Below are 18,860 nucleotides of genomic sequence, written 5' to 3' on the forward strand. Positions count from 1 at the left end.
AAGTAAGCCATTATAGGTCAATGTACGGCCTTCAACACGGAGCCTTGGCTCACACCGAACAACAAGCTATAAAGAGCCCCAAAATTACTAGACTAGTGTAAAACCATTCAAACGGGAAAACCAACGGTCTAATCGATATAAAAAAACGAGAAACGAGAAACACGTATAAATTACATAAAAAATTGACAACTACTGTATACCTGTTCACGAAATATGTAAAAGTCTCGGGTTTGCTATCTGTAACTTTCTACCACACGTGCTGTTACATGATGCAATACAACGTATTGGACCCTGTTTAGGATCAGTAAGCGCACTGTTTTTTAGTCTTGAAGGACAGCCCAGATGATTTTACCGATTTGTCAAACCTTTCTTATTGTGACATCGCTGGACCTATAGGTGCAGATCGAGATCTTGTTGTCAGGTTGAATGATCTCAAGTCAAAACTAAAAATAGATCACTGCGACCTAAACAATTTGAGCGTAAAATTGGCTACAATTTAAAATTTCTCCCTAGTCAAACTTCCTCCTTGTGAATCTACTTTTAAACACTATGTAATAATAGTTTCACTCCAGACGTAAATTTGATGTCTTCCCGTGTAGCAGAACTACACCTTAGCATTCTTCAAAATGGGCAATGACTTGTTCCTTTCTATCTCGGAGGTCATATGTCATCCGAATTTCTGCAAGATTTAGTTTCTACTTGTAAGGGGAATTCTGTGTTTTCAAAGGGTTGCATTTGCTTTGATCAAAATCTATCATGTATAGATGTATGCCCATGTCAGGCAAATGACAAATGTCAAAATGTAAATACTCGTGTGGTTGTAGTTAGACACATTGATGGCGACGAAGATGACGATGTATAAGATTTCATTTTCTGTATGTGTCTTATAAATCATTGTTAGCAATCGAATGAAAATAACGCAGTCCATAATATTTTCTAAACAATATATAAAACATCTTCTCAATTTTGAAATCGTCGGAAATATAGTAATAATCTATCTAGTGGGGAAAGATATGTAAAAAAATAATAATAAAAAAACCTGCAATATGTTCTTTGACGTTGGCCGGGGAACTACAGGAGACCATAGAATGTAGTGTAGGTAATTCTAGCCTCGATCATAGTTTTCTATTTGCATTTGTTTTTATTTTTCGTGTTTTTGCCATGCTGATGTCTGCTTGTCTTCAGTTTATAAGTTTTTAATGTTCCTTTGGTTTCTCACGCCTATTTTGTTTGCAATTGTTTGTAAAATACATTAATGCTGAACATAACCCTCTCCCTTATTATATTTTTGGAATACTTGTAAACATTATAGCCAGTTGTTGCTTATTTTGTCATCTGTATATGTAGGATAGGGTGTTTTACCTGTTTCTAATACCTGTTTTGTTTTCAAAACTTTTTCCCCTCCCCCTTTTTCTCTGTTTGCAGTAATTTTTACTTCTGTAAAGCAAAGCTATACACAGAGCTTTATATTCAACCAAATGTGATGTTACTTTTGAAACAAATCATTTATATATACTCTTTAACACACAATAACAGAAATTTGATTTTTACCTAGAAATTGACGAACACCTTACTATCAAAAGACGTGAAAATCACATTTTTTTTTCGACAAATGATTAAAGTTGAGATCTATAAAACATCTTAAGATCGTACTTGTAGTGAATTTAATACAAAAAAATCAAATTTAGAAATTGAAATAGGTCAAGGTCACTGTTATTGAACAGCTATTCGAAAATTTCAAATTTGCACCCTATATGCAAAAAAGTCAATTTAAAGTCATTTTTGGCGATAAAAATATAAAATAAGTTCTAAATGTAGATACAAAAGATATTTTTCTCTAAATTAGTTGTTTTTATTTTCCTCCAAACGCATATATGTAGGAAAAACTAGCTATCTAAATGTGACTGTGCATTTTTCTTGATTTTTTGCTTTGACCTTTGACCCTGATTAAAAAAAAAAACGTGACCACGGCAGACAACGACGACAACGCTATTTCGATGAGGCTTGTTCTCCTCTTTACAAGGATATAACATATAGCCGTATGTTGTTCCGTTAAGGCAAATCGATAAAATTTGTTGATTGGGCACCCTACTAATTGTTAGAAAAATTATAAACATGATAAATATCGAGATTCAATGAAATACGTATTTGTGAAGAAGAGATAAACACTTTCCTTGGCTTCTTTTTTGCGGACGCCGAACTATACATTATCTATAAGTTTTGAAGAAGTTTTACTTTATCGTTTGAAGTGACAAATATTTGAATCTACATTTTAAATTGATACACAAAAAAAATAAAAATTCTCTGCTCTATATATTTTATTTCATAAAAGGAGTCTGAAATATATATCCCAAACAGCGACGAAAACCGTTTCATTGAATTAATAAAACCCGGGATTATCCTATCCGTTTTTACGGACAATTCAGGAGTAGACTTCTATCTTTTAAAATGTATATCAGAAGTAAAACAATTTAAGCAAACAACTTTAGATGACTTGGGAAATAATTCTCGAGCCAAGGTTCAAGTAATTGAAGGGGTGTATTTCGACAAATTACGTGCCAGGGAAAATACAATTCTATTCAAATTAACCAAGGGTAAAAAAAAATCGATTTACTTGCAGAGTGTCAGATATATTTGTATTTGGGTTGAATTATAATAAGATATAGAAATTTTACAATGACATGATATACATGAAAGTTAAACATCCTATGATAAAAGTTTTGCACATCTAAAAAAAATATTTATGGAAAACCGAATGTACATGTACTTGCGTCAAATTTTTCCTTCCTACGTTACTCGCCGCGATATAGCCTTTTTGTGCTAATGCGGAGTAAAGAAACCAACAATCAATCAATCAATCCTACATTACTTGCGACAGTAAATGCATTTATAGATGAAATAACTTGAAGGGTAAACATTATTAAATTGATTTCCTCAACTTGAGGTAATTTATGATAAAATGATATCACAAAAAACACAGAACCAGAATCAACCAACAACATATAAAAACCCGAATAAAACTTGCAAAAATTAATCAAAGTCAAAAACCCTCTTTGACGCCGCATTTTTAGTGTAACGTCGTGTTGTATATATGAACACCGTGCACAACGTTATATCCAAAACAAATGCACCGTATCAAATGCATATAAGAGAACACCTACTTATAAACTGTTACGCGTCGCATACTATGTATAGAGACATGCATAATACATCTTAATTAAAAGAAGGAACTCTTAAAGCTTACTTTGACAAATTTTAAACTAACTTCATTTTAACAAGTTTAAATTACATATTCTAAAATAGAACTGCAAATAAAAACAAAATGCTCTGCTCTATAGATTTTCTTTCATAAATGGAGTCTGAAATATATCCATAATAAATGCACCGTATCAAATGCATATATGAGAATATAAAGACTTTTAAACTGTTACGCGTCATGCATGATAAATCTTAATCAAAAGACAAATTTAAAAAAAGGAATTCTTAAAGCTAACTTTGACAAATTTTAAACTAACTTCGTTTCAACAAGTTTAAATCACATGTTCTAAAATAGAGATAAGAATTATTTATATTGAAGTAAATTTAATTCTTTGAAATTTTATTCTAATACGTTATTGAACATTTACTAAGAGCAAATAAATACAATAATTTTGTATATTTTATAAATTAGTTCCTTCAATAAATAAAAGTTTTAACGCTTGTCCGTCTACATGTACGTCCGTACGTATTCATGGGAAAATTTACAACTTGGACGTTTCCGCAATTTAACTTTATTTTGCCTCAAACAAATGCTTTGAAACTTATACACATTGCTAATTACCACCAAACTAAGATGAAGTTTAAATTTGGATGGCATCACTTTCACCGTTTAAGCCCATTTATAAATGGAAAAAATGTTAAATGTGTCATCTACGCGCTCTTACTTTATTTGCCTCAACCAAATGTTATGAAAGTTATACATACAATGCTTATTACCACTTCAACAATGAGCAAACCCCATACCACATAGCAAATCATATAATACCCCGATGTAATTATAAGAAAAAGAGGACTGCTTCAAATGACATCAGTACCACTGAACCAAAATGTACATACGTATGATACATAAGTGGATAATTAAAATTGAGAATGGAAATGGGGAATGTGCCAAAGAGACAACAACCCGACCATAGAAAAAAAACAACAGCAGAAGGTCACCAACAGGTCTTCAATGTAGCGAGAAATTCCCACACCCGGAGGCGTCCTTCAGCTGGACCCTAAACAAATCTATACTAGTTCATTGATAATGAACCCCATACTAATTTCCAAATTGTACACAAGAAACTAAAATTAAGATAATACAAGACTAACAAAGGCCAGAGGCTCCTGACTTGGGACAAGCGCAAAAATGCGGCGGGGTTAAACATGTTTGTGAGGTCTAAACCCTCCCCTATACCTCTAGCCAATGTAGAAAAGTAAACGCATAACAATACGCACTTTAAAATTCAGTCCAAAAGAAGTCCGAGTCTGATGTCAGAAGATGTAACCAAAGAAAATAAACAAAATGACAATAATACATAAATGACAACAGACTTCTAGCAGTTAACTGACATGCCAGCTCCAGACTTCGATTAAACTGACTGAAAGATTATAATTTCATCATATGAACATCAGGCACAATCCTTCCCGTTAGGGGTTTAGTATCATACCATCATAACATATATGAGAAGAACATAACCCGTGTCATGCCAACAACTGGTTTTTGAATAAATGTGTTTAGTTCTGATGCAAAGACCCTATAAGTGAATCAATATTAACGCCAATATATGCAATCTTTAATGACCTGACAACAGTATCGTAACTATATCCCTTCTTAATAAGTCTATTCAAAGGTTTTGTTAGTTTTTGAGGTGAATACTGACACCTTTGTGCTTTATAAAGAATATTTCCATAAAAAAATGGATGTGAAATACCTGAACGTATAAGAAGTCTGCATGTTGAGCTATATTTACGAATGATGTCCTTATACCGAAGATAACATTTAGTAAATGTTTTGACTAGTTTGTGATATCGAAAACCCTGGTGTAATAATTTTTCAGTAATACATAAATTTCTCTCGTTAAAATCTAAAACATTGTTACATACACGAGCGAATCGTACAAGTTGAGATATATAAACACCGTAAGATGGTGACAAGGGAACGTCACCATCTAAAAATGGATAATTAACGATAGGAAATGAAAAATCATCTCTTTTATCATAAATTTTAGTATTCAGCTTTCCATTAGTGATATAGATATCAAGATCGAGGAAAGGACAGTGGTCATTGTTAGTATTAGCTTTATTTAAAGTAAGTTCAGCAGGATAAATTTCTTTAATATACATACTGAAGTCGTCATTACTGAGAGCCAAAATATCATCCAAATATCTAAAAGTATTATTAAATTTGTTTATCAGATGTTGTTTCGATGGGTCTTTGCTTATTTTTGTCATAAATTGTAACTCATAGCAATACCAAAACAGGTCCGCAATAATTGATGCACAGTTAGTCCCCATTGGAATTCCGATAATCTGACGATATACGGAATTCCCAAAGCGAACAAAAATGTTATCTAGTAAAAATTCAAGGACATATATAGTATCAAAGCATGTCCAATTGACATAGTTTTTTTGTTTATTGCTACTAAAAAATGACCTAAAAGAGTTTGAACATATATATTCACATTCTGACTTTTAATTAGCATGTTCCAGAGAGGTATACAGCCGGCAAAAACATAAATTAAAGCTGGTACTCCAGGAATTTATTCGCATAGAAGTATTTTCACCTAATTCGACACAAAGCTTCTTTTTTTATCTTTATTATACACAAAATTTCTGTAGCCTGTTGTACTCGTCGTTTAATTGCTATTTTAGGAAGGAAATGATAACTTTATTTGGAAATGTTGTTTTCTAGGGCAAATCTTTTTTATTGAATTTGTTACTACCAGAAAGTTTTCTTGTGAATTTTTAACTTACAGTGTTAAAACAGAATCAACATTGAAAGATCACGTTTTCAGTGTTTACTTAGAAGGTAATATTTTGACACTAGATTTCCCACTGACAGCAATGAAAAATCCGAAAACCCTGGGTAAAATTGATATCCAGGAACATTGCAAAACATTTTCACCAGTTTCAAAGACGATTTCGGGTTAAAGAAATAACAGAAATAAATTAATAAATAATCATTTTAAAAAACAGTTGAAATTTTATATAACAATCAAATATAGTATGTCAAAACAATGTAAGCATCCTCTAAAATGAAATTAAATTCGTCTTTTCGGACACAATGCGAAATGCTTATTTTTTTACAGCATAAAACTCTCAATGTGTTCCCTGTGTGGATACAAAAAAAACACTACGATCTCCATTCTTCGCCTTCCTATTCTCTAATTTTACACCTGACAATAATTCTCATTCACTACACCGAAATGTGGACGACATATTTTTGTGTTGTATAAATGAGGATGGTGCACATTTTGTATGTGTCTGTCCCAACAAGTCAGGAGCCTGTAATTCGGTGGTTGTCGTTTTTTTATATGGTCATTTTTAAATATCAATATTAAATTATAATCCTGGTACCTTTGATAACTATTTGCTGTATATCAAATTTGTTTTTTCGTCTGAATTTTTTTACATTTGTCATTTCGGGGCCTTTTATAGCTGACTATGTGATATGGGTTTTACTCATTGATGAAGGCCATTCTGTGACCTATAGTTGTTAATTTCTGAGTCATTTTGGTCTCTTGTGAAGCGTTGTCTCATTGGCAATCGTACCTCATCGTCTTATCTTTATATAACGAAAGATTCTCAAGATTCTCATAAAAAGAAAAAAAGGAAAAAAACATTCGAATAAGGATTGAAGTGACACTCGATATCTCTCTCCCCCACCCCGGAGTAAAAGTGTTAACAAGAAATGTTTCACTTGTGTGACATAATGTCGGCACATATCCTTTGACCTTTGAAAAGTCTGTGCATAATTATATTATTAATCTACGGTATATTTTAGAGATCAATAAGACAATATTTGCTGTGTTTGGATTGCAACTGCAATAAAACAGGATTTTCTTTCTTCATTTGCGAGTTTTGAATTCTGAATTATGAATGATCCTTCTCGGCTTTCTTTATAATTACGTAAAATTTTGACAAAATTTGTATGAAATTGCGTTGTTTTTTTATATTAAGTTGAGGGTTTTTTTTTTTGGCGTTCATAAAGTTGTGTGATTTGTTAAGAAATTCAAGCCATGCTTTTGCTAGAATCGGTAAGGGCACACATTGAGCCATGATACTGTGAATTATGCAAGCATTTGGAAAGTCTTTTTGGGAACGGTCCTAGTGTGAAATAAATTTATATAAAGTTTGTCAGATTAAATTTGCCGTATCAATTTTTAATATTTAGTATATAGAGATTAATACATGGCCTTTTCCATATCAGCCTGGGTATCATCCCGAGACCCCCATATCAGCCCGTGACGGAGTCGAGGTGCTGATATGGGTCGAGGGATGATACCCAGGCTGATATGGAAAAGACCATGTATTAATCGCTTTATCATATACTTCCGACAATAGTTTTATGTAAGGCAAATAAACTAATGAATTAACTAAAACAGTCAAACATTTTATAAAGAAAATTAAAATTATGAATCAAATATACTATAGTTGTCCAACAACAGCATCATTAACTCCTTTTATATTTATGGTAACATTTCCTATAGAGGCATTTTGAAACATTGAAAATTTGGAAGAGTTTTACGATCATTACTACTCCATGTTTGTTGTACTATAAAATGATTCATAATTGTCAATAGCATTTGTTAGCAAGTATTAAACTATCCCCACAAAAGTTCCCGTAAATTTTGACGTCGTCATAAAAAACACTTGACGTCACAATGGAAAAGTAAACAACCGATACCGGAAACACCGGAAGTAACATGCACGAGAGGCACTATTATGGGTTTTGTGCACGAGATGCACCTGATATGGGTTATCAGCCCGGGTGGGAAATTATGGCTTGTGAACTTCCACTCATTACACATATGCAAAAGCTATCATATCAATGCTAAGTATATGATAAATCACATTTCGTCATAGCAGAGCTACATGACAATTTACTGCAGGTTGTGAATTTTTGGATTATAGCTCTTCATGTTTTATATAAGCTTTGGATTTCAAATATGTTGGCCACGAGCATCACTGAAGAGACATGTATTGTCGAAATGCGCATCTGGTGCAACAAAATTGGTACCGTTGATTTTATTACTACCACTGGGTCGATGCCTCTGCTGGTGGACTATTAGTCCCCGAGGGTATCACCAGCCCAGTAGCCAGTACTTCGGTACTGGCATGAAAATACGGATTTTTTGTGTTATTAAAATTTGCTGTTACAAAATATTAGAAATTATTATAAATTAAGGAATGTATCTCCCTCATGCAAAGCTCTGATTCCTTTCACGAATTTGGCTATACTTTTTGGACCTTTTGGATTATAGCTCTTAATGTTTTATATAAGCTTTGGATTTCAAATATTTTGGCCACGAGCATCACTGAAGAGACATGTATTGTCGAAATGCGCATCTGGTGCAACAAAATTGGTACCGTTGATTTTATTACAATCTTTTCAAATGCTACTCATACAATTGTTTAACATGTACTTAAATATTGTAATATCTTAAAGATTTATTACTAAACACTCAAACAAAATTTTATGTATAACGTGATTTTAAATATAGAACAAATTAAACTTATTCAAGTCAATTTAGTTGGGGGAGGGGGGGACGATAATGTGATATTATGAGTAACTAAGGCTGGGCCAGGATGTTTTTCGCCATTTGCTTATCTTTTTATATTATTCGATTTTAAACACAACTATTTCAGAACATCAAATGAACGTCTCCATATCGTGCTTACTTTAGGGGTAAATTCGGTAAATAAATATACGTCATCAGGGACCGCCCATTTAGGGGAGAGCTTTCTGTATAACACTGAAGTCATATGCTCTTCTGATTGGTAGCTTTCTGTATAACACTGAAGTCATATGCTCTTCTGATTGGTAGCTTTCTGTATAACACTGAAGTCATATGCTCTTCTGATTGGTAGCTTTCTGTATAACACCGAAGTCATATGCTCTTCTGATTGGTAGATAATGTTTGTAATAAATATTTTTTGGCAGATGGATCAAAACTAGAGTTGAAAAAAAAATAAAAAATAAATGCTGAATGTACTAATTGTTTTTCTACAGGGTTGAAAAGTAATGGGGGTCAGTATAGGAATTCAGTGCGAATCTACATTGTTTGTAAACAAGGACATCCGAATGCCCAAAAATGCCGAATGAGCCTATGTTTTTATTAGTGCAAAAGATAGCCTAGGGCTACATTTGTATTTTCATGAATGTTATAAATGAAAGATTCCAATTTCTAAAGGTAAATCAGGTATAAATTTAATTCCATACATAGATTAGCATGAAAGTCAATGGAAGATTTTTTACTGAATTTACACCTATACGTTTTGATGAGTTACAGGAAAACAACTGATCAATGATTCAATATAACTTACGAACAAGTATAGGTTTTTGTAGAGTTTGATACTCCTATTACTACCGAGTATAACAACAACAACAACAACAACAACAACAACAATACTTTATTTTAAGAGGGTTACACAGTTAGCTATATAACTAATCTTCCCTGAGGCCCTCATCATGAGAAATCAAACAAAATGCAAACATATACATTGCATACATTAGTATAAAAAGTCAAGTATGATAATAATGGTAACTTGATAAAATGTGATGAAAAAAAAATAAACATGATGACATGATCAGTTTTTAATATTATTGATATAGCTAGGTTGATTTAGTATGAAACAAATCTTTAAACTTAATAATATTCGGAAAACTTCTGCACAACCTTGGTAAAACTATATGCTTTTTAAAGATAAATAATTTAATTTTAGATGTAACGCGTCCTCTAATTGGCTGACGTTATTTTGTTATCAGCCCATAGACATAATTTAGTCATGTGACCGTGACGTCATCAACGTTTTTTTTCATGGTTTTCTACGGTTTTAAATGGAATTTAGAATTAAACTTTAAGAAATGACTGTAATATTTTTTCTGTCTATTCGAAATAACATGAAAAATGTGGTGCACACTGTTAAATAACCCGTCACGCGCGTTATTCAGTGTGCACCAATTTTTTTATGTTATTTTTTCATAGAAAATATATAAATAACTTTTTCATTTATACTATTTTTGATAATTTTAATCACTTTATTTACAATTTCTATGCTTGTTTCTATATGGCCCCAACATAAACAAAAATTATTTATTGTATTAGAATAATATTTGATGCATTTTGCAGGTTAAAGAGTTACCAGATGATGAACGTTTTTCGTTCGATTATAAAGTGAGTATAAAATTATGATTATAAAAAAAAAAGAATAAAAGAATTTCTGGAAAATATCATTATTTCCAATTCATTATGTCAGCCGATAAAGAAACAACTCCAGGTAAGTAGTTCGCCTTTTCAGAATCTAAAGGACTATGGGTAATCTCATTGCTTGTACACTAAAATGAAAATAACGTTACGTCATGGCTTGAATTTCAATTATTTAGAAAGTTTTAAACCAGTCACGTTTTGGTGTACATTTTTGAAAATATTACCCAGAATGCATTAGATTCTGAATAGGCTCATTCTAAGAGAGGTAAATTGACCATTTTCGTCACGTTCAGTTTCTTTATTCAAAATAACTTTTTTAACAAAGCTGTGATGTTTTGTAGTTTTTTTGTGTGTTTCGTTTGTTTGTGTTTTTTTTCTTCAAATTTGAAACATATTTTATTAATAATCACCTGTTAGTACATTGTTACATCAACCATAAGTTGCCAACGGAAGCAACTAATAGGCCACGATATTAACAGTCTCATTTCTTGGGGGAAAAGTAAAAAAAAAAAAAGCTCCCTTTATAAATAATTTACATCTATCTTTATACATAGCATATATCGTTGTACAAATATTTTAATGTACATGTAATTATCATTTATCTGTATATTGAAAAAAGAAAAAAAAAAGAAAGGTAGAAAAAAAATATTTATAAACAATTTCAAGCTAACAAACTAAAAGACCATAAATTTAATATAACAGAAATTAACATAACAAAAGAACGGGTTGAAGTACTATAAAATTGAAACTGGTTAAATCTTGTGAGAAAAAAAATACAGATTGAATGAAGGGACAATGAATACTTTATTCAAATGCATATAATATGGTGTGATGTATTAATATAAAGATAAATGATAATTACATGTACATTAAAATATTTGTACAAAGGTATATGCTATGTATAAAGATAGATGTAAATTATTTATAAAGGGAGCTTTTTTTTCTCATTGCTTTTCCTATAGGTATTATGTGAGTGTTGTTGTTTTAACATATGCTGAGCCTGACTCAGCTAGTATAACCATGGGACTGTATCGCAATCTCGGCAAATTATAAAGAATAACAACTTGTGTTTGAAGATTGTAGATTATAATTCCACCAGAAATGACACAGGAGTTTTTACAGAGCGTGTATTGTTTGGTAAACTGAAAGAAATAAAGATACAATAATTACAATATGTACGAAAGAAATATATGAATGTTCAATGCAATAATAATATCAAGTCAAAAACGAAAGTAGAATTCGCAGGTCAATTCATAGAATTAAACAATTACATTTCGTATTTGTTGAATAAACGTGGAATTCAAGTTAACGGAATTAACGGTATATATATTTAACAGTTTATAATCGATTTGAAACGTACTTGACGGTGATTTGTCACAATATCCACAGGAGCAGATTTGTCGTGGCATCCATTTGCAATAGACAGGTAAGGAAGAGAAAGTAAACGGTAGTGAAAATACGGTTAAGTCCATATTATTTCCGGAAAATATGAATGTCTGAAAATTCAATCCAATAGACTTTATAGTAAATATAGTTGCGTATGTGATCCAGAATACTCCCCGTCTGAAATCTACCTGATATCACTATTCCAGAAAGTATAATTCCAAATGTGAATGTCACTATATTAATCCAAAATATATACATATAATTACACAGGTTTGTTCTCTATGAGAAGAATCATATCCACGATAGGGCGTGTGTAGGTTGTGGCTTTTCCATTAACGATTACTCGCACTTCTGCTTTTCGGACATGTTCGTCTGAACTTTTAAATGAGTTCACTATAATTCCAACGGGCCATTGGGTACGGCAAATGTTTTTGTCCTTTAGAAGAATGACGTCTCCTTCGATGAGATCACGGCGATCTTCGGTCCATTTTCGTCGTTGTTGTAGTAACGGCAGGTACTCCTTCCTCCAACGGGACCAGAAAACACTGGCTAGAGCCTGTACTCGTCTCCATTCGGCAAGACAGAGATCTCGTTTGTCGAATTCCCCAAGATGGTCTGAAGTGAAAATGTAGTCCGTTTTCTGCGTCAATAACATAGCCGGAGTTAATATTAACGGATTCTCTGGATCTGTTGATACCGGTACCAGAGGTCTAGAGTTCACTATTGCTGAAACTTCTGCCATTAGTGTGTTGAGCACGTCATGTGTTAGGCTTCTTCCGGCTGCGTTAAGAAGCATAGAATCAAGAATTCTCCTAGTGATACCAATCATTCTTTCCCAGGCTCCACCCATGTGGGACGAATGCGGCGGATTGAAGATCCAAGTTGTACCAGAATTGTACAGAAAGTTATTGAAGGGTCCATCTTCAACGTTGATTGAGTCAATCTTTAAATCGTCGATTGCGCCGATAAAGTTCGTTCCACGGTCAGATCGGAAAATCTTAACTTGGCCTCTTATAGCGGTGAATCTCCTGACAGCGTTTATGAAGGCTGAAGAACTCATTTCCTCGATTAATTCGATGTGAATAGCTCTTGTCACTAAGCATGTGAATAAAATTGCCCAACGCTTTGAGTTGGCGTATCCACCACGTGTTTTACGTGAAACAATTGTCCAGGGTCCAAAGGTGTCTATTCCAACGTTAGTAAACGGAGGTGAAGGTTCAAGACGGTCCTCTGGCAAATCAGACATGATTTGATACTCGGTTTTTCCTCTGAGTTTGCGGCATGTCACACATTTGTGAATAATAGATGAGATCAAGCGTTTTGCTCCTACGATCCAAAATCCTGCGGATCGAATCGCTCCATCTGTGAAATGGCGACCTTGATGTTTTATCTTGTTGTGGTAGTGTCGAACTAATAATGTCGCTATATGATGGCGTCCAGGGACGATCAATGGTTTCTTTTCACGGAGGTTTAAGTCAGATTTGGCGATACGGCCTCCTACTCGTAAAAGTCCTCGTTCGTCCAAAAACGGATTAAGGTTAGCTATCGGACTCCGCTTATGAATTTGTTCCTGACGTTTAATGCAATCTATTTCATCTCCGTAAACTTCATATTGAGCGGATATTAAGATGAAATTTTCGGCATTCGAAAAGCCTTCCAGAGAGGTCACTGGTGCTGTCTGTTTTGACCCGTGTAAACGGGAAAAACGTTCCAAAAAGGCTATCGCTCGCACAAGTGATGTCCAGTTGGAGAATCGATTGAATCTATCAGTTCCGATACCCTTATGCTCAGGTGTGGAAAATGTTTTTGCAACATTAACAGTTGCACGGATTTCTCCATCTTCTTCTGGTTCTATTAGCTGGTATATGTCTTCAGAATTTTTCTGTTCTGAGGAAAGAAGTTGTTTTGGTCCCAGTAACCATTCGCTGCTGTGAATTGCATGGGCTGGTACGGACCTTGTTCCCGAGTCTGCGGGATTACGGTTAGTTGATACATAATTCCATTGACTTGGAGAGCTAAATTTTCTTATTTTCTCTACTCGATTGGCGACATAGATGAAGAACCTTCTTGTCTCGTTACTGATGTAACCTAGGACTACTTTACTGTCTGTGTAGAATTTTACGGTGTCTATATGTAAATCTAAATTATCCATGATGGTCTGTGTTATCTCGACTGCTAATACTGCAGCAGATAGTTCAAGGCGTGGAATAGTATGACCACTTGTTGGTGCAACTTTAGCTTTCCCAAGAATGAATCCTATGTTTGGTTCACCACTACTGTCGGTCGTGCGTAGATATGCAACAGCTGCTATGGCTTTTTCTGATGCATCAGAGAAGACATGTAACTCCTTTGTGGCGGTTTTGCTGAGATACGGCACGTAGGTACGTGGAATTCGCAATGTTTCGATAGCAATTAGAGTATCTCTCCAAGATTTCCACTCATCTGCTGTCTCATCAGTGAGAGGTTGGTCCCAATCGACGGTTTCTGATACTATTTTCCTCAATAGGAGTTTCCCTTGTATAATCACCGGAGCCAAAAATCCCAGAGGATCGTAGAGACTGTTTATCGTTGATAAAATTCCTCTCCGAGTGATCGGTTTGTTTTCTGATGATAATTGAAATAAGAAGTTATCAGTGTTTACGTCCCAGCTGAGACCAAGACTACGTTGTAGGGGTTTGCTGTCGCATTCTAAGTCTAGATCTTTAAGATTTGAAGCCAAATCACTGGCATGAAATGCAGACATAACTTCCGCACAATTAGAGGCAAACTTGTGAAGGCGTAAGTTTCCATATCTTGCTAATGCTTGCTGGGTGTCCTTCATGAGCTTAACAGCTTCCTCTTTAGTGGGACATGACGTAAGACCGTCGTCGACATAGAAGTCTCTTGTAACAAAGCTAGTCACGTGACTGCCAAACTCTTGTTCTGATGCTTGAGCTGCTTTTCTGAGTCCAAGCGTAGCAACAGCAGGTGACGGACTATTCCCGAAAACATGAACTCTCATGCGGTATTCGACAAGGTTCTTCAGTAGGTCATTGTCTTTATGCCATAAAAATCTCAGATAATTTCGGTGGTCTTTTCTGACAACAAAGCAGTGAAACATATGTTGAACATCTGCAGTTACAGCGACCATTTCTTTCCTAAAACGCAGCAATACTCCCAAGAGATCATTGGTCAAGTCTGGACCTGTAAGCAGGACGCTGTTAAGTGAAACTCCGTTACATTTGGCGGAAGAATCAAACACACCTCTTATCTGATCGGGTTTCTTCGGATGATAAACACCAAACAATGGCAAATACCAGCACTCCTCATGTTCGTGCAATGGTGGAGCAAGCTCTGCATGATTATTATCTAAGATTTTACTCATAAATGTAAGAAAATGTTCCCGCTTTACTGGGTTTCTATTCAGACTGGCGTCTAACATGTTAGCACGGTGAAGAGCCTGTGGTCTGTTGTTTGGCAATGGCTGTCTTGGCACTCGGAACGGCAACGGTGCTACCCAACTTCCTTCCGAGTCTCTCACAAATTCGTTGTCCATCTGCTTCATGAACATTTTGTCCTCATATGACTGTCCAGGCTTATCATCGTCCTTTGTTTTTTCAAAGAGTGGCGATTGTAAATCTTTCGTTACAGGGTCTGTGTAATTTTCCCGGATGTCAAACTTGCTTGTGCATGGTTGAAAGGTTGAAGGTTGTCCTGTAGGTAAAATGTTGGTTATTTTAACATTTAACTCAAAAGGAACATGCTGCTTGTTAATGCAGGTTTCTCCTATCACTACCCAACCAAGTTTCAATTGTTGTGCATATGGAGTTCTGGGTGGTCCTATGCGCTGGTCGAGGACATGGTGTGCCTCTATAAGGTCTCTGCCAATTAAGAGAAGAATTTGGCAATTTTCCTCTATAGGTGGAATGCTATCCCTAAGTTCTCTTAAATGAGGGTGATACATTGTTACTTCAGGAGTAGGTATTTCGTCCCTATTATTTGGAATATGATCACATTCAATCAGTACAGGAAGGTCAAACTTGCCATTACCATTGATTGATTCCATGATGAAACCTCTTCCTCTTTTCCCGGAAGTGACTACTTTGCCGGAGCACGTTGATAAAGTATAGTTCTCCGGTTTATCTTTGACGTCGAAAAGATTAAAGAATTCGGGCGATGCTAGTGACCGGTTGCTTTGGTCATCAATGATGGCGTACATGCGAATAACTTTGTACTGGTTATCTTTGTGATAAACATTCACAGGAAGTATTTTAGCACAAGATTTTCCACTATATGTATCTTTGCAGATCTCAGTACAGGTAGAGTTAACTGAGGTTGCCTTAGTTTCAGCCGATTCTATAGGCTCCCCGCCGTAGGCTTGCTTAGGCGAGCTAGACTGTGAACTTGCAGGTTGCTGTGGTCTAGTGATGTGAAGTGCGGTAGTGTGTTGTTTACTTCCACATTCTTTACAACTTATGCGTGCATTGCATTCCCGGCTCCTATGTGTGGTAGAATCACAACACTTGTAACATACATTGTTTTCCTTTAAAAGACCTTTGCGCTCCTCTATTGACTTGGCTCGGAACGCTCGACATTCATTCAAGGAATGCTTTGTTTTGTGAAGAATACAAAGACCTTGTTTGCTGGCGTCTCCAGATTGCTGCTCAACTGCTGTTTTATGAGCACCAACTTTAGTCTTAGGGTAAGGCGTAGACCTTGGCGCAGCACCTTTTGTATTTGGTGTGGCTTTTGACCCAAAGATGAACCCAGGATCGTTCTTTGTTTTGCTTATTTCCCTGATGAAGGCAGAGAATTCTGTGAAAGGTGGAAAGGCAATTTCATATTTGGACTTGTATCTTGTAGCCCTTGTGGTCCACTTTTCTTGGAGTCCGTACGGTAATTTTTCAACAATAGGATTTATCCCGGACGAGGAGTCAAAATATGCTAGCAAACATCCCAGCTTGGGATTTTTACTTGTGATATTCTATTTCAGATAGAATGTCAGACAGTTCGTAGAGACGTGCGTTGTCCTTATTCGTTAAGGTTGGGAATTTTGCAAGTTTACTCATGAGAGAGGCTTCCAACATTTCTGGAGCACCATACCGCTCGTCAAGCCTCTTCCATAATCTCTGTATACCTATGGTAGGATTATTGGCGTTCGACGCTCTTATGCTAATGGCGTGTTTAGCAGACTCTGGACCGAGCCACTTGATCAGCAAATCGATCTGTTCTGAGTCAGAGACTTGTAACTCATCAGTCACATTCTTGAAGCTTGCTTTCCAAGTATGGAAGGATTCTGCCCGATCGTTAAAGCTTGTTAACCGGGAGAAAAGCAGGTCCTTACGTAAGAGGAATCTAGTTATCTCCGATGTGAGGTGGATTTGTTGCTGGTGTGCAACAGGGATCTCTTCTAGTACGCCTTGTTTTTGGTGTGAAACAGGGATCTCTTCTATAACGCCCTGTTTTTGGTGTTCAGTAGGGCTCTCATCTGAAAGGCCTAGTCTTTGTATGCCAGTTACTAATCCCAGATCTGGGACTAAGGTAACTTCCGGTGACTTATTATTGGAAGGCAAGACAGCAGATGTCTGTGACAGCAAGTTCGGTGCCACGGATGGCACGAACGCTGGTGCGTCGTGACTCAGCTCGATCTTAACAGGAATTTGTTTTTTCCTTTGAGGTTCTGTTACTTCCTTTACAACAGTTGATACAGGAAGTTTATTGACGAAATCTTGCACGCGCTGGAGCGGGTCTTCCTTTTCGTCAGGGAGATCGCTATACGCTTGGCTATCATCGTATTCCAGGATACGAGCCTCGGCTTCTGCGGCTGCAGCTTCTCTCTGTGCTTCAAGAAGGTTAAATTTGGCTTTAAGCTCGGCCTTTTCCCGGCTTACTCGTGCGGCTTCTTGTTGCATTTCAGCCTTCCTGCGCATAGCCTCTTGTTCTAATTGCACTTTTCTGTGAGCGGCCTCCTGTTCTAGTTGAACTTTTCTGTGAGCAGCTTCCTGTTCTAGTTGAACTTTACTGTGAGCAGCTTCCTGTTCTAGTTGAACTTTACGTTGAGCGACTTCTTGCTCCATTTCTGCCTTTTTACGTGTGGCTTCCTGTTCCATTTCAATTTGTCTGAACAGGGCTTGTTCCTCTAACATTGCTTCCTGTTGTAGGATAATGGCATGTTTCTCTACAAAGGCTATTTTAGACTTGGCAGCCTCTGCCTTGGCACGCTTTCTCCGTGCTAGGCTTGACATGTCTGACACGTTAGAGCTACTGCTGCGTGAGGTTTTCTTACCTTTTGATGTCTTTGTTTTAGTGGATTTGGACTTTGTTAGAGCGAGGCGATGCTCATGTAGTTTTTCCATGACCAGTTCCACTTTGGACAGACGAAAATCTAAAGAGAGTTTACATGCATCTATTTCTTTTTGACTCTCCAGTGTTCTGGTCCTTTTCAGAAAGTCAAGGTACTCATCTGTGAGCCTACGATAGTTATTGCAGGTTTTAACTAGTATGTCCTGAGCTGTAAGGAGTTGCTGGAGCTCGTTAGGAGGCGTTGTTACTTCCAATAACTGGGATTCAATGTCTGCCCAGAGAGCCTTTAGTTCCTGACAGAACTTGTCACGTTTTTCGGAGAAGGCTCCTTGTCCTTTTTCAGTGAGGTCACGTACTCGCCTAGCCTCGGGATTTTCATCTGACTGGATTGTATTAGATGGATTTTGTAATAGTTCTAAAACTGGAACATTTCCCTCTGGGGTCTGTATCTCTTCTTGTTGTTCCTCATGACTGGGATCCATGTTGACTCAACGGTGTTAGGTTGCTGTCGAGTATACACAAGCTATGTAGTCCACTGTCAGTGTAAAGGTATGTACGTTGCTACGTTGTCGTTCCTTGTCTGGATATGTAAAGACAGGTTGTCGTCAATTTACTATGCTGAGCCTGACTCAGCTAGTATAACCATGGGACTGTATCGCAATCTCGGCAAATTATAAAGAATAACAACTTGTGTTTGAAGATTGTAGATTATAATTCCACCAGAAATGACACAGGAGTTTT

The 18,860-nt window shown here is 35.9% G+C and overlaps 1 protein-coding gene across 3 annotated transcripts in view; it reads left to right on the top strand.

Moving 5' to 3' along the window:
• LOC139486236 (allene oxide synthase-lipoxygenase protein-like) overlaps positions 1-18,860 on the top strand; it is a 98,006-nt gene that overhangs the window by 55,915 nt on the left and 23,231 nt on the right. For all 3 annotated transcript variants that reach the window (XM_071271026.1, XM_071271022.1, XM_071271035.1), the window contains one exon: positions 10,374-10,418. In XM_071271026.1, the coding sequence (XP_071127127.1) occupies positions 10,374-10,418 (45 nt within the window). The remainder of the gene's footprint in view (positions 1-10,373; positions 10,419-18,860) is intronic.

The sequence above is a fragment of the Mytilus edulis genome, chromosome 1 (genome assembly GCF_963676685.1).
Source record: "Mytilus edulis chromosome 1, xbMytEdul2.2, whole genome shotgun sequence".
Lineage (NCBI taxonomy): Eukaryota > Metazoa > Mollusca > Bivalvia > Mytilida > Mytilidae > Mytilus > Mytilus edulis.